Raw genomic sequence first — 20,718 nt, 5'->3', positions numbered from 1 at the left:
TTGTGTGCAAAAATCTTAATTTGTAAAGTAGTAGTCTATATCCTTACGATTCCCCTAGACCTCCGCATGTTGAGGAGGGTCTGGCTTCCCCCCCTTTTTTAAAAAAAGTCTCAAAGCTTGAGAACTAAAACAGAACTGACTATACTGAAGGGTTATAATTTGTTGTTAATCTATGAGTTCATAAAGAGAATTTATATGTAACTTGATTAGTTACATCTTTGTTCAATCTTCATATAAACCACTGATGTGTCTTTACCTTTAGTACATTTGAATATGAAATCTAACTGTATCCAAATTCCGTTCATGAGGCTTTTGTCTCTAATTTTGTCAACTCTCCCCATCAGTTAGACTCTTGTCCTGAGTTTGAGAACATCTCAGAAACTGCAGCACAGACAGAAGACCCAAAGGAGCAGGAAGACCTGGTTTGAGTCTGCCTCATGGAGGGAAAAATACTCTGAGGAATAATTCACCAAAACTTATTTGGTTTTCTTAAGATGCAGTCGAACCAGAGCGAGACTCACCTGGATGGTAACAAAAAGAAGTGGATACATTTACCTCAACTCCAAAAGTTTGCATTGTCAGTTATCAGAAGCAGCAGCAGGTAGCAGATGATTTGAGTGGAATGCAGATTTATTTGTACCTTTGCAGGAACATTACATAAGTTCAGGATTTGCAATTGCACTTGCAATGCAACATGTTATTTGATGTAATAAACTGCTTTTAAGAAATATGAATCACCCTTTCACATCACACCTGTCCTGCCAGAGAAAACCAGTAAAGTCCAAATATTCCACAGCATGTACAGTATATATTATCTAGTAGCCTATATTTCAACACAAAAAAAATTGTCCTCTTGGACAATTTAGAAATCCTTTTCTAAACCTGCAAACTTCTACTAGTAACTGCTTTACATAATTGCATTTTCTTTTGCATCCCTATTGTCCTAATGTCCAATGTGCAATTCTGAATGTTTCATTGTCTTTCTATATTTCTTATGATTGTACTTTCTGTGTTGTTGTTCTGTATTTGTCTTTGTAATCTGACTCGATGACATTGATAATGAGGGTCGCTCCTCAATGATCTTGCGAGGATAAATAAAGGTTGAATGAAAAGAAAACATAAGCCCAGCTCTGTCACTCTTTGCTAGTTGAAACATGTTCTATGTATTTCAGTGGCTGACTCAAATAAACCTGCAGCTTGCACAGCAGCTGTGTAGTTTGAACATCATGTCAGTTCCCCTCTCACTGCTGCAGAGGGCGGCGGTGTGCAAACAGTTTGGGATTTCAGTTTCAAAGCAAACTTTTCTTTTCAGAATAAAGTTTTTTTATTAATCAGCATTGAACACAAATAATAATTAAATATGTTTACAGTTTTTTCTGAATGCTTAAACCCTAACCGTGATTGTCATAGCACAATTTCTAAAACTATTAATACTTAATACTAGATTGAGAGGACGACAAGGACAAGGAGGTGAAGTCAGAGGAAGGGGACAAGGAGGAGCAAGAAGAGGACGAGGAGGGGGAAGAGGAAGGGTAAGAAGTGTAAGAAATAGAATTCCAGATGACATCAGAGCTCCAATAGTGGACCATGTAATCAACCATGGAATGACCCTGAGGGAAGCTGGCCAAAGGGTTCAGCCTGACTTGAGCCGCTACACTGTAGCAAGCATCATAAGGACATTTTGAAATGAGAATCGGTTAGTACAGTCACTTTGGACTAAGTTTTGTAGCACTGCCATACTCTAATGAGAAACACAACAATACCATACATGTAAAAATACTGAAATTGTTACTTTACAGAATTGCTAGACGTCCAGATGCTGGGGGCAGAGGAAGAATGTTCACTGCAGAACAAGAGACACATATAGTCAATATGGTGATTGCAAATAATTCCATAAGGCTACGAAAAATACAGCAGCGCATAATTGAGGATGACACCACCTTCCAAAACATACACAATGTGAGCATTTCTATGTCGTGTACTTGCCCGCAACAGAATCCGAATGAAACAAATCTACAGTCCCTTTTGAAAGAAACAGTGAACGTGTGAAACAACTGGGATATGACTATGTGCAGGTAAGCTCTAGTATCATTGGTACTGAATCTGGAAGGGCATACTGTAGTGCTGTGCATGGGCCTGCTGTGCTGCATTTGTTTGGTCTTGTCCAGAGAGTGATGGAGCTGGAGGCAGATGCCATGGGTCATGAGCTGCTTTTGTGGATGAGGCAGGTTTTAACCTACAAAACAAGGAGACGTGGCGCAGGAACATTATTGGACATCATGCCATAATAAATGTCCCAGGACAACGTGGTGGTAACATAACTATGTGTGAAGCTATAAGTCAAATGGTGCAACCCCTAGGCCCATATAACACATCATTACATCCCTGGACACCTTATATGACATGCTCACTAATGTTCAGAGACCAGAGACCAGATACGCCATCATATGGTACAATGTTAGTTTCCATAGGGCCTGCTTTGGTCCGCAACTGGTTTACAGATCAGCCACTCTTCACTGTACTCACATCCCCCGCGATACTTCCATTCTTGAATCCAATTGAAGAGTTCTTCTCTGCCTGGCGCTGGAAGGTCTATGACCATCATCCCCATCAACACATAGCCCTTTTACAGGCAATGGAGGAGGCATGTGGGGATACTGACCAGGCATCACGTCAGGGCTGCATACGGCATTCCACAAGATATTTTCCCCGGTGCCTTGGACTAGAGGACATTACATGTGATGTAGACAAAATTACTATGTCAGTGAAATTACTATTTTGTGTTTTGACTTGGAAAAAAACACTTGTGTTTGTTTTGATGTGTGTAAATAAACACCAATACTTGAAGTTTGGATCCCGTATGTTTACAGAACTATGACAAAAGTATAACCTCAAACTGACATAGCCTACCTTGTGCGAGAGAAAGCAAAAAGCCAGATGTGTTCTTTATTCATGCCATCAGTGTGTAGTTGGCGACATTGTGTATATTAATGTGATGGCTTGTGTTAACTGTTTGATACGAAAATATAATTTTTGCAAGAGAACTACAATGTTTTGCTGATTTGGTGAAAGGTTTTCTTATTTGTGTAGTAGTTGTAGAAAAATAGCCAATAGTTACAAAAATGTGCCCTAAGCCATCAGAAAAAAACTGTAATGTTAAAATGGCATGAAATGTTCATGCTATGGGACCTTTAAATGAGCCTTACTGCCTCATGAGGCTGCTAGTGTTGCTGTAGACTTGAAGCCATGCTGTTAAATCAACTCTGCATGAATTAAAATGTATTGATGGTATTGCACATACGCACTTTTGCGTTTACCACTGTTGAGAAGCTAACTAAAATAGTGTGTGTGTGTGTTGGTGTTGGTGTGTGACCTCACTTCCTCTTTCTGTATGAGCAACATGCATTTGTCATTTTTGTTTTATTTGTTTTGTTTTTCTGGATGTAAAAAGACGCATTACCAGTGCTGTTTTAAAAATCCTTTTATCTTTCAGGTGTCTATAGTCAAACCTGCAACAGAGTGACAGAGGAACTGTCAGTCAGTGGGAACATGGAATGCCTTACCTTCATGTTGGTCCTCCCTATGCGCTACAAACTAAACAGGAACCCACTCATAGTGCTACTAGTGGTCATACAGTCAACTCCACACATTACCTTTAATTACTGTAAAGATGGGTAACATGACTACAACAAAATACTAATAACTACATTTTTTAATGTTTGTTTATAGTGATGGTTATTTGTGTATAAGTTAAATTGATATATTTTTTTTATTTATTTATTTAATTTTTATTTTTGTAAAAATAAAAAATTTTTTTTTTTTTTTTTTTTTTTTTTTTTTTTTTTTTTTTTTTTTTTTTATTTTTTTAAAAAAAAAAATTTTTTTTTTTTTTTTTTTTAAATTTTTTATTTTTTTTTTTTTTTTTTTTTTATTTTTTTAAAAAAAAAAAAAAAAAGGGTTTTTTTAAAAGTGTGATATATGTTAAATACAAATGTACCAACCACAGAACAAACACTCTGTCTTCAGAGACCACATCCTCCCTTTCTAATGTAGACATGTTTATTGTGAGTTACTGCCACACAGTATTTCTCATGTATGTGATCTACCTGCTGATTTAACAGAGACCAGAGGAGCAGCTATGAGTTTAACAGCGCAGCGCAAGTGGATTTTTGTCTTCCTTCTCTCTGTACAAGGTACTGTAGTGCACATCTACATTTACAGTATATTGTAAGGCATTTAGCAGCTTTTATTATTGATACTACAACACAGCTTTCATGAGCTGAAATTGATTTTGAATCCTGACAAAACAAATGTCATGATGTTCACAAACTCAAAGAAAGAGCCACTGAACCTTCCATCTTTTTTTACGTTTCAGGGCAATGTGACTGAGTCTGTATCTTCATATAAATACCTAAGATTCTTAATTGACGATTCTCTCTCTTTTAAGTCTCAAATTCAGCAACTTGTGAAGAAGTTGAAGCTGAGGCTGGGTTTTTATTTCAGAAATAAGTCTTGCTTTTCTTTTGATGCAAAAAGGAAACTTGTTGCTGCTACTTTTATGTCTGTGTTTGACTATGGTGCTGTTTTATATATGCATCTTCCTAATGCCTTCACTTCTTAGATACTGTATACCATGGAGCATTGAGGTCCATAACAAATCTTAAGGCCCTAACTCACCATTGATCCCTGTATGCTAGGGTTGGTTGGCCTGCTTTGTCCATCCGTAAACTTAATCACTGGCATGGCCTTTATATTTACATATGTATATTCATGTTTTATGTTAACTACTTTTAATTGCATTTGGCTTAAATGTGCTATAGAAATAAAGTTGCCTTTCCCTACAATCCCCAGCCTGTCAGTCAGTCCCCAGGGCAATAAGAACCCTGTTGTGCCTGCCTGTCTGTATCCACACCACGGCCGCTTTCGGATGACCTTTATTTTATTTTGCAGCAAATGCTGTACGCGTGGAGTTTAAAAAATGTAACCACACTTGGAACCGCTTTACCGGCACTGCCGTGACTCAAAGAAACTGCCGAGGCATCGTAGCTTCGCTCCGTCCACAGCTCTGCGTGTGTGTATGTGTGTGTGTGACGGAGCACCACTGTCTGTCAACATGCAGAGAGGACAGAAATGCTTGCTCGTACTGCGCATGTGTGGAGACACGCTCAGAGAGTTCCCAATTTATAGATTGATACTGTGAGGTCTGAGTGGTTTTTCAAATGTTAAGTGTCTTCTCTGCCAAGAAGGTGATGTTTTTGGCTTGATTTGTTTGTCTGTTGTTTGGAGGTCTGTGCTCTCAGAGTTGCCCTTCTAGTTTCCTGTGTTTTCATCCCATTTTAAATGGAGGACATCTCTGCACACAGTTTATCCAACAGAGCCACCTAAACAAGCCAACATTATTAAAAGTACTTTTTCTAATCAACATCATTATCAACACTGTGTGCCTACACCAAATGTTACCAGTCTGCTTGTTTATGTGTGTTACACATCAGTGTTTGGTTAATAATAACAGGCATGTGTGAGTTTCTCACACCTCAGTGTTCTGCATTTCTTTACAGTTTCCGTTCTACCGCAGCCTGACCAGCGACAAAAAAAGCAACCAAGCAAAGCCGATTCTTTTTTTATGTGGGTGTATCTGAGATCTCTGTCCAGAAGAGCGCAGTCCCAGGAACAGCTAACGTTAAAATACTCTCAGGTCCCTAAGAGATGGCCAGAGCTTTAAGGAATATATATATACACATGTATCTGCACTGTATATTAATATCTTGCTATTTCTCTCTCTGGGACAAGTCTGTGTGTGTTATCTACATGTCACACTATTTGCCCTCGCCTCAGTGTTCTGCATTTCTCTACAGTTTCCATTCACACTCTGCAGCAGCCTGAGTGACCACAGACAGAAAAGCAACCGAGCAGATTATTTATTTCCGCACACTTCATCCTTCTAATATTAATCTTCTGCCTTTTTATTTTGTTCACAGGTTCAATACATTGCTGTTCCTTCACTGCACCCTCTGTATGATGTCCTGCCTCAGTGCACCTAGAGATTAACTGCAGAGCAGAGATCATGTGTTCAGCTGTGACTGTTCCTTAGCATTATACATTATCATGTAAAACTGAATGATATGCATATTTCTCCATTCCTCTGTTCACTTCAGCATAAACCAGAAATAACATTAATACTTGATTTGTATATACATTTTTAAAAACAGATATAGGAAGTCCCCAACAAAGAAGTACAAATATAGACCATTTCACAGATATAAACATAAACAATCAGAATTGCCGCTCAATGGTGTTTTTTTGCCTCCGATGGTGCCTTCCAGGCAGCTAACCCTAACCTTAACCCTAAACATAACCACTGCCGCGCTGGAAAGAGACGTTGGGGGCAAAAAACACCAAAGACCTGAATTGCCCCAAGGTGATTACCTGTTGCAGTGACATCAGCTGAGAAGGTGCTTGGTGAAAGGTAACCTGGAACAGTTTGCACCCCCGAATCATATTCACTGCAGTCACTGTCACCAAACCAACACAGTCTCACTCCCAGCGCGTCAAAAAACAACGCTTGATTTGTAACTGAAGCTGACTGACTGTCACCCTATGTACCTTCTTTTTTAACTATATATACTGTATTTGTCACATTTTAAGCTCGCTTTGAACCGTAGCCGTTAAAAGAAATCTTACTACGAAGATGATGTTTTTTTTTCTTTCTACTTTGCTTGTTCTCGGTAACAAAATGTTGAACATAGGATTACTTGTACAATGACTTACTTGAACTTTGTCTGCTGTGAAAACACCAATAATTAAAAAAATGTGTAATTTTTATTTAACCTTTATTTAACCAGGTAGGCCGTTGAGAACAGGTTCTCATTTGCAACGCGCCCTGGCGAAGGCAAAATCATAACCGTTACAAGACAACATATAGTTTCACATTCAACATAGTACAAGAAACAAAATACAATAGGCTACAAAGGTACAGAGGGCCCGGCGACACACAGGTTGCGTCGCGGCGAACTTGTCAGCTGCGTGGCGTGTCTGTTTTATTTCGACTCCCATGTTAACAGGTCAGAGCTTACACATGCCTGCGTGACATACACGTCTCGAGGCCCAAAAACGCATGCATGCTAGAAATAGAACCAACGCCTATTTTTACGCGACACGCAAGTGTGTTGTCAGTCCTCTGGTGTTGTTCTAAGGCCGGTGAATGTGAGCGTCGGCCGAACGTGTCTGGCGGGCGGCGCTTGCTGCTAGCCTTGTCTGTACACATGTATATTTCCCATTGATTTACTGCACTTAAGCAGTATACTTCATGTTAAACATAAATATATACTGATTTGATTACAGCAATGACAATGCGGGGGGGGAAAAAAAAAAAAAAAAAAGAAAAAAAAAAAAAAAAAAGAATAAAAAATTAAAAAAATAAAAAAAAAATTATTATTATTTTTTAAATTACATTTATATCTGCATTTATGTCAAAACCTAGAGTCTTTTCAAACATCAAAATGTCATTTATCAATATGTATTTGGGTCAAAATGACATATAAACATCTTTTCCTATTCTATTTTGCCTGGAAACGCTTCCAACACACGCTTGCGTGTTGCGTGAAAAAATAGGCGTTGGTTCTATTTCTAGCAGGCACGCATTTTCGGTGCGTGAGAAGCGCGTGTCACGCAGGTAGTGTGTAAGCTCTAACCTGTTAACATGGGAGCCGAAATATAAACGGACACGCCACGCAGCTGACACGCTCACGCCATGCAGCCAGTGTGTGGCCGGCCTTAGTCTGACTGGGCTTCCTGATGTGCTCTGTGTTACAGTGATACAGGGTCAGGATGGCTGGGGAGTGACTTACACCTCTACTCAGATCTGTGCTGTTAAAGGATCAACAGTGGAAATACACTGCAGCTACACATACCCATCCTGGTGGGAAGGCAGTGTTACTAGAGTTGAGCGAACATTCTGGTTCACTAAGTTGCAGAATGAAGAGCCTGTGGATCTGAGAACAGACTCAAAGTATTCAGGTCGTGTGCAGTACAGGTGTCATGAGAAGAGCTGCACTCTGAGAATCTCAGACCTGAGAGAGAGAGACTCTGCTGAGTACAAGTTCAGGTTCACAACAAACCAAGAAGGTGGAAGATATACTGGTTCACCTGGAGTCACTTTGTCTGTCACAGGTAACTTTGTTGTTGGAAACTGTAAGTTTGCTCCAAATGCTCAACATTTAGGAAGCACTACTGTCAATCTCTGTGTCTCAGTTATCTCTGTGTCTATGTTGACAGTTCAGTCTAAAATGATATTTCTGTTTCTTTATGAATCCAGGTCTCCAGGTACAGATACGTGGATCAAGATCATGCCGTTCTGAAACCTGTACATGGGCACAGCTGAAGTGTCACAGCAGTTGTAGCCTACCTGGTCGTTCTTCCTACATCTGGTACAAGAATGGAGAGAAAATAAATAAAGAAACATCATCTTCTTATTCAGACTACTTTTATCCTCCTGACAGCTATTCCTGCGCCCTTAATGCATATGAGGATTCCCCCTCTCCTTCAGTGTGTGAGTTTACTCCACAGTTTTCCACTAACATTACTACTGTTTTTAAATTTTAGCTAATTATTTGTACCATCTCTTCATATGTCTTTTACATAAACAACCCTGTACACAGCAATAAAACCAGCTGTGTACTAGTGCAGTAAATACTTTAGTTGTCATAATAATAATAATAATAATAATAATAATAATAATAATAATAATAATAATAATATTAAAAGATATTGAATATTTCAGGTGGCCATGGACATTCATGCAACACAGTGACGTACACTGACAGAAGTGTCTGCGCCTTCAAAGGTTCTTCAGTGGACATTTCTTGCACTTACAAAAGTCTTAACTCTATCACATCAACATTCTGGTTCAGTCCTGAACGTAGTCATCGTTGGCAGAATCCTTCCCAGCCTGAAGACCTTAGTACAGACTCCCAGTATACAGGTCGTGTTCATGTTGAAACAGAGAGAGGACGCTCCACTCTGAGAATCTCTGACCTGAGAGAGAGAGACTCAGCTGAGTATCACTTCAAATTCAAGACACCAAACTTTGAGTGGAGGAGTTTACCTGGAACAACTCTGACTGTCACAGGTACTGATCAATACAATTTATTGTTATGTTAAAATATATGTATCACTCAAGAAGATTATGTGCTCTCATATATATTTTGATATATGCCTGGTTAGTTAAAAGTGAAGTTTAACACAAGGGAAAGTATTAAATAAGAAGTAAATATGCACATGAGCCAAGCACAACATTGTGATTAGTATGGGTTTAGAGTTCTGTTGTGTATGTGTATGTTTTTTATATACAAAGACCATTTACCTGGTTAGGATAAGAGATCAATAGATAAGTGTACATATAAAATGGTAGATTGTACATGGGATAATTGTATATGACATTCATGTTCCCCGTTCACAGATCAAGATCTGCAGGTAGGTGATCTCGTCTTCTAATTGGTCCAAAGCTGATTTGTCACAGCAGCTGTCTTTACTGGACCGCCTTCCTTCCTTTGGCCAAGAATGGAACAATGATTCAGGGAGGAAACATCTCCTTCTTACGGAGGTCAGGTTGATCCTGCAGACAGCTATCCTGTTCTTACCAGAGATACCGCTTCACTCCAGTGTGTGAGCTTTTACTCTTTCTTCTTCACAAACACGCCAAAAGGTGAAACTTTATAGCAGCTATAATCAATATTTTTACATAAACAATGGTGCACATGAGTCCTTTCTGTGATATGATATATGTATTAGCTGCTAGCATCCAGATATTTCCATAATGTAAACCCAACTCAGAATGAATGCTAGTGGCTTCTATTCGCTGCATGTGTAAAGAGGCAACAGTTTGCCATATATCAACGAAATAAGGTGAGAGTTTCACCCTTGGTGTTCTCTTCAATGAGCTTCATGGAGGTAGTCACCTGAAATGGTTTTCACTTCACAGGTGTGCTTTGTCAGGATTAATTAGTTGGAATTTTTTCCCTTATTAATAAAAAAGCAAAGGGTGGCTACTTAGAATAACTAAAATATAAGACGTTTTCAGTTATTTCCACACTTTTTGTTAAGTATATAATTCCATATGTGTTCATTCACAGTTTTGATGCCTTCAGTATGAATCTACAATGTAAATAGTCATGAAAATAAAAGGAAACGCATTTGAATGAGAAGGTGTGTCCAAACTTTTGGCCTGTACTGTATGTACTTTTTTTTAAGAACCTGGGATAAAATATAGCTTATTGTTCTCACGTCCAGCTCTGCAGGTGCAGGTGATCAGAGTAACAGTCCAGCAGTCTTCTACCGAGGCAGAGCTGAAGTGTCACAGCAGCTGCAGTCCAGCTGGTGGTCTCTCCTACGTCTGGTTCAAGAACAGAGAACACATTACCTGCGTGGAGACATCTACTTATACAAACCTGGTTTTTATCCCACAGACGTCTTCTCCTGTGGGTTGAAAGGACATGAGAAGTTCCCCTCTCCTTCATGTGTGTGAGTTTTACTGTGTCAGGACACAAACACACTGACATTACAATACAATGAGACAATTTCAGACGTAATCTCACTGGAGTCTTCTGATTCTTAATGTAGGTGCAGCAGGATTATTCATAGAAACAAAAATCACTGCAGTAGTAGAAATATTCAGATATACTTTATGTTCTGATGTTACATTTCAAAATTCCAGTGTTCTGCATTTCTCTACAGTTTCCATTCACAGTTGAGTTGAGTGACCACAGACAGAAATGGAACCGAGCAAAGCAGATTCTTTTATTTCCGTACACTTCACCCCTTCTAATATTAATCTTCTGCCTTTTTATTTTGTTCACATGTTCAGTACATTGCTGTTCCTTCACTGCACCCTCTGTATGATGTCCTGCCTCAGTGCACCTAGAGATTAACTGCAGAGCAGAGATCATGTGTTCAGCTGCGACTGTTCCTTAGCATTATAAATTCTCATGTAAAACTGAATGATATGCATATTTCTCCATTCCTCTCTGTTCACTTAAGCATGAACAAAAAATAACATTAATACTTTATTCATATACACATTATTAAAAACAGACGTTAGAAAGTCCCCAACAAAGAAGTACAAATATAAGAAAAACCTGTGTGATACAGTGTTCAGCTCAGTTCTAGTAAAGCAGTCTGAGTTTAGTAAAGTTTGTCCACGTCCCCAAAACCCCCAAACAAGTTGGTACTATTAGATTATCTTTGTCTCACACTGACTTAGGATGTGAGTGGTAACTGTCAGAGCAGAAGTAGTTTTGGGAAATGGCTTCACACACTGAAGAGCCTTCACTACATGTAAGTCTGTCTCCTGATGTGGTTCTGAGTCTGATTAGTGCTTCCTGATGTTCTCTGTGTTACAGTGATACAGGGTCAGTATGACTGGGGAGTGACTTACACCTCTACTCAGATCTGTGCTGTTAAAGGATCAACAGTGGAAATACACTGCAGATACACATACCCATACTGGGGAAAGGCAGTGTTACTAGAGTTGAGAGAACATTATGGTTTACTAAAATTAATAATTATGAACCTGTAGATCTGACAACAGACTCAGATTATTCAGATCGTGTGCAGTACAGTTCTAATAACAAGGACTGCACTCTGAGAATCTCAGACCTGAGAGAGAGAGACTCAGCTGTGTACAAGTTCAGGTTCATAACAAACCAAGAAGGTGGAAGATATACCGGTTCACCTGGAGTCACTTTGTCTGTCACAGGTAATATTTTCATTAATATGTTAAATACTTCCAGATACACCAACACAGTACATTTAAAAACACTGAACATGTTGATAACGATCAATCAGTTTGTGAAATTAATTTTAACAAAAAATTACAGTTAATAAATAAATACAGTTACTAATTGCTCGCTGCTACTTCTAGGAATTGTAACTTGTGGTGACATGTATCTACTTTTTTTTAATATCTTTTTTAGAACCTGTGATAAAATATTATTTCTTGTTCTCATGTCCAGCTCTGCAGGTGCAGGTGATCAGAGTAACAGTCCAGCAGTCTTCTACCGAGGCAGAGCTGAAGTGTCACAGCAGCTGCAGTCCAGCTGGTGGTCTCTCCTACGTCTGGTTCAAGAACAGAGAACACATTACCTCGGTGGAGACATCTACTTATACAACCTGGTTTAATCCCACAGACGTCTTCTCCTGTGGGTTGAAAGGACATGAGAAGTTCCCCTCTCCTTCAGTGTGTGAGTTTACTGTGTCAGGACACAAACACACTGACATTACAATACAATGACAATTTCAGACGTAATCTCACTGGAGTCTTCTGATTCTTAATGGAGGTGCAGCAGGATTATTCATAGAAACAAAAATCACTCCAGTAGTAGAAATATTCAGATATACTTTATGTTCTGATGTTACATTTCAAAATTCTTTCCTATTATTATTTCAGGACGATTTGAACTGTAAAATATGCTGTTGCTTCATTTTATGTTTAATAATTCTGTTATTGAGATGCTCCATTACTTGATGATTGATGATGTCATGGCCAAAAGCTCTAAACTGCAGTTAATTGAACAGTTTTGGACTGAAACAGAATCCATACTGTCAGCTTGTAAGTTTGATTTTAAACTTTAAAATGGAGTTTCTGAAGATTTATTCGTGACAGTATTTATGTTAGTAAGGATAAATCTGAAAACCATTTGATTATATTCACATTTATTGTCATCTCACAGAGAACAGATACTGACTCAACAGAATGCACAACTTGACTGCTACTATAACCACAGGGACTTGATAAAATAATCTGAAACTGGCCGGTAACATTTGCAAACCACAACAGAATCAGCAGAATTATTTACAAACATGACCAGGAAGTGATCTGCAATCTGGACAGCTGCCAGGGAAAATAATGGGCATAGTTTAAAAGAAACAAAAGTAATAATTAAATAATTCACTTGTCATCTGTTCATGTATTCTAATCTTTAAATTATTCATGTTAATATCTCCTCCAGATGGTCACAAAGTTTCCCCTCTGTGTCAGTGAGTCCCTCTGCTGAGATAGTGGGAGGGCAGTTCAGTGACTCTGACCTGTAGCAGTGATGCTCAAAAACCCACGGACGCTGATTAATGTACAGGCCTATTACTGGTTACATTTAGCCTACCATCTAGCTTCAAGGCAACAAGATGCAACTATTCCTTTATTTGATCTGTTTTATGCTCCACACAAAACTAATTATGTTTACACATGTCAAGTAGTACAATACATAAATCAGTGCAAACAGAATACTTTAAATTATAAGCACCTGTCTTATGAAACAGTTTTTTATAAAGTAGCTGGGAACATAGTCATCACAAAAACTTGTGTGTGTTACTCCAAGCCTGTGGCGGTCCATGCCTAAATAAAAATTCATAAATAGTCCCTCTTTTCTCCTCCAGATGGTCCAAATCTTCCCTCTGTGACAGTGAGTCCCTCTGCTGAGATAGTGGAGGGCAGTTCAGTGACTCTGACCTGTAGCAGTGATGCTAACCCAGCAGCTAACTACACCTGGTACAAGGAGAATGAAGACTCACCAAAAGCATCAGGACAGATCTTCACCATCACTGACTTCAGAGCTGAACACAGTAGGAATTATTACTGTGAAGCCCAGAACAGAAGAGGACGTCAGAACTCCACCTTACATCTGACTGTTGTAGCAGGTAAGATTCTCCATGACACTAATTGGCTCATTAACAGACAGTATCACCTGGCAAACTGATTTATGAATCAACCTCCCCAATAAGGTCCAGTACTGTTGATCTAATGACTGTCTATCTCCATTTCTAGATAAATCAACATTAACACTGATAACAAACAGCATCAGGTTGACTCTGGTGGGGGTTGGGGGGCTGATTCCTCTGCTTCTTTTTTGTCGGTGGATGAGGTGAAACAATAAAAATGAATCATCACTGATTTTTACTATTACTTCAACTCATAATCATAGATTTGCAGTTTCCCATTAAACCTTTTATTTGTTTATTTTTGGATTAAATTCAGGAAGAAGAAAGCTCTGAGCTCCACCACTGAACCAAATGAACCCATAGAGACTGTGGAGGTGAGAGAGAGAGTTTTGGGACAGAACTTACTCTACCAAAGGGTCATCATTTGTTTATGTGTTCATAAAGACAATTCACATATAACTTGATTAGTTCAATCTTTCTTCATAGAAACCACAGACGTGTTCTTACCGTCACATATTTTCCAACCCCATTTCTTGCAGAAGTCCTTTTTAACCAAAGAGCAATTTAAGGAAACAGTCTTTCTTTTGTTATAAAATCTAATTGACTTTCATCTTAATGTCTCTCCCCATCAGTTAGACTCTTGTCCTGAGTATGAGGACATCTCAGAGACTGCAGCACAGACAGAAGACCCAGAGGAGCAGGAAGACTTGGTGTGAGGGGGGGATTCTGAGAAAGAACTCACCAAAACTTGATGTGGTTTTCTTCCCATGCAGTCAAACCAGAGGGAGACTCACATGGAGGAAAACAAAAAGAAGTCTTTAACTCCAAACTTTTTCATTCTCAGTTTTTTAGAAGCAGCAGGTAGCAGAAGATTTGAGAAGAATGCAGCTTTATTTGTACCTGTGCAGGTACATAACATAACTGAACTCAGTTCAGGATTTGACTTGGTATGCAAAGTGATATTTTTTATGTATAAAAAAAAAAAAAAATAATATTATTTACACAATGAAAAACATGAGCTCAGCTCTGTCAAACTTTGCTAGTTGTTCATTTGTATTGAATGAATTGTATTGTATTGCATGTATTGTAGTGTGAACATGATGCCAGTTCCCTCTCACTGCTGCAGAGGGAGATAGTGTTCAGGTGCAAGCAAGCTTTTGATTTCAGCTTTAAACAAACTCTTTTTGTGTTCATTCTTCAGAATGAAGTTTTTATTGATCAGTAATGAGTGCAAATACAATTTAAATCAGTTGGTATGATCTGATGTATTTCTCACGCCCAATGTTGTCCATCTGTAAAACTTGTCACAGTGTAATAAAGCTTTACTCTGGTGAACAACCTAAAACAGCAACTGGCTGATGGAATCAAACTGACTCTGTCCTTCCACTGCAGCTCAACACTTCAAGGAAAGAGCTAATTACATTCTAGATGTCCACTTGATTTGTCTCACTTGAACAGCTAAAGTCTCATATTACTTATATGGGCCCTATGTAGTTTTGGCCATTGTAGTTTTTGCTCGCAGGTCTCTATAGAGCCCCCTACAGCTTCAGAATAGATATTTGGCAACTCCTATGTTTACTTGTGTCTGACTCCTCGCTCTCGGTCAGTCTGCCTTTTCCCTCTTTCTCTGTTCCTCCAACAATGCTTTCCTAGCTTTCTGCTTCTTTTAGCCGGGCGCAGCCATGACGATAGTAGTGTAAAAACTCCATCGCTACCTTGTTAGCCAGTTCCTGAATGGGGTATGTGTGCAGTGCCGTGAAGCAATTCCTTACATCGCAAGACCTGATATCACGCCATACTTCCTACGATGAGGCCGGGGCTTGTCAAGCGCAAAAGTTGCAAGGTTTTTTTTCTGCTCACAGGTGCTAGGGGAAGCAAGACGACCACCATTCCAACTCGAAAAAAGTCATATAACTATTCCAATTACACCGAAGCTGTTCAGTTAAGGTAAATTAAGCTAAAAACCGGCATATTTCCCCTTTAAAGCAACACTAGAGAACCTTTCCCGCTCTTGGTCCCCCTACAGGTTGTCTCATTGGAACTACAGCTCGCCGCTACCTGATCTGGCAAACTTGCATAATGTAATGTAATGGACAATTCCTCTTCCAACCTGCAGGGGACCGAACCAGAAATGTTCTCTAGTGTTGCTTTAATTAATGCGTAGTATGAACAGGTGATATTTCAACAAAAAAAAGACTGATATCAAACCTCAGGATCACAGTTCTTTAGCTAATTTGCCGCTCCTCTTTTGACCCTGCAGATATTTTACTGAGTGTTCATTTCATGCTATATTCTATTTATTTTGCAGTAAAATTCTTAATATTATATTATATATTATATGATATGCTTTTAATCATAGAGTTGAGACTGACCAGTTGAGTATGAGATGTCCTAAAATGGTCTACATATTTACTGAGGTAACAAATTCACCATTAAGCTAAAAACTGCATATTTCCCCTTTAAAGCAACACTAGAGAACCTTTCGCTCCGGGTATGCAAGTGTCATTCTTCTGTCACCACATTCGGACTGAAAGTTTTTTTTGTCTCACTAAAAAGAAAATTGTTGCACTGCTCAATTAACTTTGGTGTTAAATGAGCCTTAAGGCTCTGACACACCAAACCTGACGGCTGACCGTCGGCAGAAAAGGCAGTTGGACTGATCAGTCGGCTCCCCGAGGTCCAAAAGTGCCTCGGAACACGAACCGGCGCCGACTTGAGCGATGCGTTCGCGCGTGAGTGAGACGTAATACGTCTCCATAACAGCATGCGGGGCTAATCTGTATTGTCACCCAAAAAATGAAAACCGGAAATGAGCATCACGTGGGTCTGGCTTCTCCAGGCGAGCATAATGGCGGCTTGTTAAATCCGAATAAATATCTTACGGAAAATAGTTCACTGAAACGTCTTTCTGAAAACGTTTTACATGTAAGCGGAAATAGGCCATGCAGTTGCTGAATCTGTCTTCATTTTATAATTCAGATCGTTAGTCACTCATCCCGCTTGCCATTTCGGGTTAGCACTCCACCAATCAGATTGGTCATTAAGTCTGACTGCCCGCCCTCCGATTCAACATGACATATCGGCAAAATGAAGGCGCGGCCGAGCGTCCGACGCCGGACTACTGACGCGAAACAGACTGAACAAAGTCTCTGACCGCGCCAAACTGTCCCGACGGCCGATTATCAGGTTGGTGTGTCAGGGCCTTTTACTGTCTCATGAGGCTGCTAGTGTTGCTGTAGACTTTAAGCCATGCTGTTAAATAAACTCTGCATGAATTAACATGTATTGATGGTATTGCACATACACACCTTTGTGTTTACCACTGTTGAGAAGCTGAAATAGTGTGTGTGTGTGTGTGTTTTGTTGTTGTTGTGTGTGTGTGTGTGTGTGTGTGTGTGTGTGTGTGTGTGTGTGTGTGTGGGTGTGTGGGGGTGTGTGTGTGTGACCTCACTTCCTCTTTCTGTATGAGCAACATGCATTTGTCATTTAGCTCTACTTGCTCTGTGTTACTGCATGTAAAAAAAACGTACCAGTGCTGTTTTTAAAATCCTTTTTTCTTTCAGGTGTCTATAGTCAAACCTGCAACAGAGTGACAGAGGAACTGTCAGTCAGTGGGAACATGGAATGCCTTACCTTCATGTTGGTCTCCTCCCTGTACGCTACAAACTAAACAGGAACCCACTCATAGTGCTACTAGTGGTCATACAGTCAACTCCACACATTACCTTTCATTACTGTAAAGATGGGTAACATAACTACACAAAACTACATTTTTTTAATGTTTGTTTATAGTGATGGTTATTTGTGTGTAAGTTAAATTGGTGTACATGTACTTCATGACTGGAATATATTTATTAAACATGGTCTTGGAAATTGTGGTCAAATTGAATTTCTTTTACACACACACACACACACACACACCTCACCTTTGAAACAATGTTACATTTAGTGTTCGTCTCTGTCTAATTTGTCACTTGTTTTTCTTTTCATGCATATTAATGATTTAAAGAGGAAGGAAGCCAGGCCGGTTTTTAACAGTGTGATATATGTTAAATACAAATGTACCAACCCCAGAACAAACACTCTGTCTTCAGAGACCACATCGTCCCTTCTTTAATGTAGACATGTTTATTGTGAGTTAGTGCCACACAGTATTTCTCATGTATGTGATCTACCTGCTGATTTAACAGAGACCAGAGGAGCAGCTATGAGTTTAACAGCAGCAGCGAGTGGATTTGTTGTCTTCCTTCTCTCTGTACAAGGTACTGTACATCTACATTTGTATTGTAAGGTATTTAGCACACTTCAGATATACAGAGGAAGGTTGTTTTTCAGTAAATAAAAAGATTTGATGTTATACAATTTGGTGCGATCCCTTCAACATTAGACATTCACTTCTCATTCTTTAAACCAGAGCTATGTGTTTGTGTGGGTGGTGTGTGTGGGGGTGGTGTGGTTTGTGGTTGTGTGGTTGTGTGTGTGTGTGTGTGTGTGGGTGTGTGTTTGTGTGGGTGTGTGACAACATAAAAATAACATAAGTGACTAGCTGGTGAACACAGTGGCACATGTAGCTGCTAAAGCAAGAGTGAATATTGGACTTAAATTCATCAGATGTCCAGAAACACGACTCTAAACTAATGTTCTGTGTCTGCTGGATGTGTGAATGAGCAACAGTTTGCTAACACTCTCACCATATCAACTCTATAAGGAGACAAAATGGCCGTGTGTGTCTGTTGTAGCTTTGACAAACTTGTACACAGTGCAGAGAAGCCAGATGGTTTCTTTCACCTATCAGAGAGGATCATGTAGGTGTAACATGCAGGATGTTCACAGATCTTCAGACAAAGCTAACAATGAGATTAGGACAGTGTTACAGTTAATTATATTCCATAGATTCACTGCCAGGTGTTCATTTCATTTTGATTAGGACTAATCTGAATTGTGCATGTTTGTGTCAGAGATCTGGAAGCCATTTTTTATTTTTAAGTATCATAGGGGCGGCTTGTGTCTTGTTGGAACAGTGGTCACCCCTCAACCACAAGATTGGTTGTTCAATCCTACGCTGCTCCGCTCACATGTCAGAGTGTCCCTAAGCAAGACCCTGAACCCCACGTTGCTCCCCAGATGCATTATTTAATACTTATGATGGGCTCAATGCAAGAATTACATTTAACTACATTGTACTTTGTGTATGTGACAAATTAATAATTAAGTTTCATTTTTAAATTTTGTTCTCTCTGTGGAACAAGTCTGTATGTGTTAACTCAACCCAGTATCACGCCTAACCAGTGGGTGTGTTACACACTTAGGCGTGATACTGGGTTGGTTAACTACATGTCACACTATTTGGCCTCGCCTCAGTGTTCTGCATTTCTCTACAGTTTCCATTCACACTCTGCAGCAGCCTGAGTGACAGAAAAGTAACCGAGCAGAGCAGATTCTTTTTTTTCACACCCTTCTAAAATGTTATCTTGAGCTTTTGTTTTATCTTGTTCAGTAAATACTATGTTAAAGTTTAATACATCACTGTTCTTACAGATTAACTGCATATATCATGTCTTCAGTTGTGACTGTTCCTTTACATTATAAATTATCATGTAAAACTGAATGATTTGCATATTTTTTCATTCCTCTGTTTACTTAAGCATAAACCAGAAATAACATTAAAACTTGACTTATATGCCCTTTTGTAATAAAAGAAGATAGTGGAAAGTCCCCAAAAAAGAACAAATATAAGAAAGTTTTAAGCTCAGTTCTAGTCAAGATAAAACTGCAGTAAAACAGCCTGCGTTTTGTAAAGTTGGTCCACGCCTTATGGCGCTGACACACTAACCAGACGACCGACCGTCGTTAGAAAAGACTGATCAGTCGGGTCCCCGAGATCCCAAAACTGCCTCAAAACACACTGAGGCGACACTGACTTGAGCGTACGTAATACGTCTCCATAGCAGCAGACGGCGCTACTCTGTATCAAAGGGTACTTCTATACTCTTTGTCTGTATTGTTGCCCAAGAAATGAAAACCGGCAGCTGATTGGACGCGTCACGTGAGTTTGTTTTTTCCAGAAATTCAAAGCCAGACTGTCATGGCGGCTTGTTCAGAATACGATCTCATATTGTACTAAAATAGTTCACTGAAACATATTTCAGATCGACAAAGGTCACTTTAAAAGATTTTCGTCAGAATTTGAGAGACTCTAGTCACGCTCATTCCGCTCCCCGTTTCCGGGTTAGCACCCCACCAATCAGATTGGTCATTGAGTCGGACTGCCCGCCCTCCGATTCAACAAGTCAAATCGGCTAAAATGAAGTCCGACGGCCCCTCCGGCGGACGATGGCACGGAACACACCGACTGACCTCGCCAAACTCGACAGACTCACTAAAAGATTATCTCAGACTGTCTTAAAGTGGGACGGCATGAGAGCAGAAGTAGTTGTTGGGAAATCACACACTGAAGCATCTAAACTACAAATGGCAGTCTGTCTCCTGATGTAGTTCTGAGTCTGATTGTGTTTCCTGATGTGCTCTGTGTTACAGTGATACAGGGTCAGGATGGCTGGGGAGTGACTTACACCTCTACTCAGATCTGTGCTGTTGAAGGATCAACAGTGGAAATACACTGCAGCTACAGATACCCATCCTGGTGGAAAGGCAGTGCTACTAGAGTAGAGAAAACATTATGGTTTACTAAAATGAATTATCATGAACCTGTAGATCTGACAACAGTCTCAGAATATTCAGGTCGTGTGCAGTACAGTTCTAATGACAAGGACTGCACTCTGAGAATCTCAGACCTGAGAGAGAGAGACTCAGCTGTGTACAAGTTCAGGTTCACAACAAACCAAGAAGGTGGAAGATATACCGGTTCACCTGGAGTCACTTTGTCTGTCACAGCAGGTAACATTTCTATTCATATGTTAATTATTTCCAAATGTTCAAGATCTAGAAAACAATAATATAAATGTGTTGTGTGTTTATTTGCAGTTGTTAGTTGACAGTTTAATAAAA

General features: G+C 39.5%; 1 protein-coding gene across 1 annotated transcript in view; it reads left to right on the top strand.

Moving 5' to 3' along the window:
* LOC120559237 overlaps positions 1–20,718 on the top strand; it is a 353,225-nt gene that overhangs the window by 155,844 nt on the left and 176,663 nt on the right. The window contains exons 9-13 of the mRNA XM_039800800.1: positions 7,813–8,169; positions 8,315–8,548; positions 8,780–9,127; positions 12,009–12,236; positions 20,248–20,607. Coding sequence (XP_039656734.1) covers positions 7,813–8,169; positions 8,315–8,548; positions 8,780–9,127; positions 12,009–12,236; positions 20,248–20,607 — 1,527 coding nt within the window. The remainder of the gene's footprint in view (positions 1–7,812; positions 8,170–8,314; positions 8,549–8,779; positions 9,128–12,008; positions 12,237–20,247; positions 20,608–20,718) is intronic.

Source organism: Perca fluviatilis, chromosome 1 (genome assembly GCF_010015445.1).
Source record: "Perca fluviatilis chromosome 1, GENO_Pfluv_1.0, whole genome shotgun sequence".
Taxonomy (NCBI): Eukaryota; Metazoa; Chordata; class Actinopteri; order Perciformes; family Percidae; genus Perca; species Perca fluviatilis.
The sequence above is the reverse complement of the archived record's forward strand: the minus strand, read 5'-3'. Positions and strand labels throughout refer to the sequence as shown.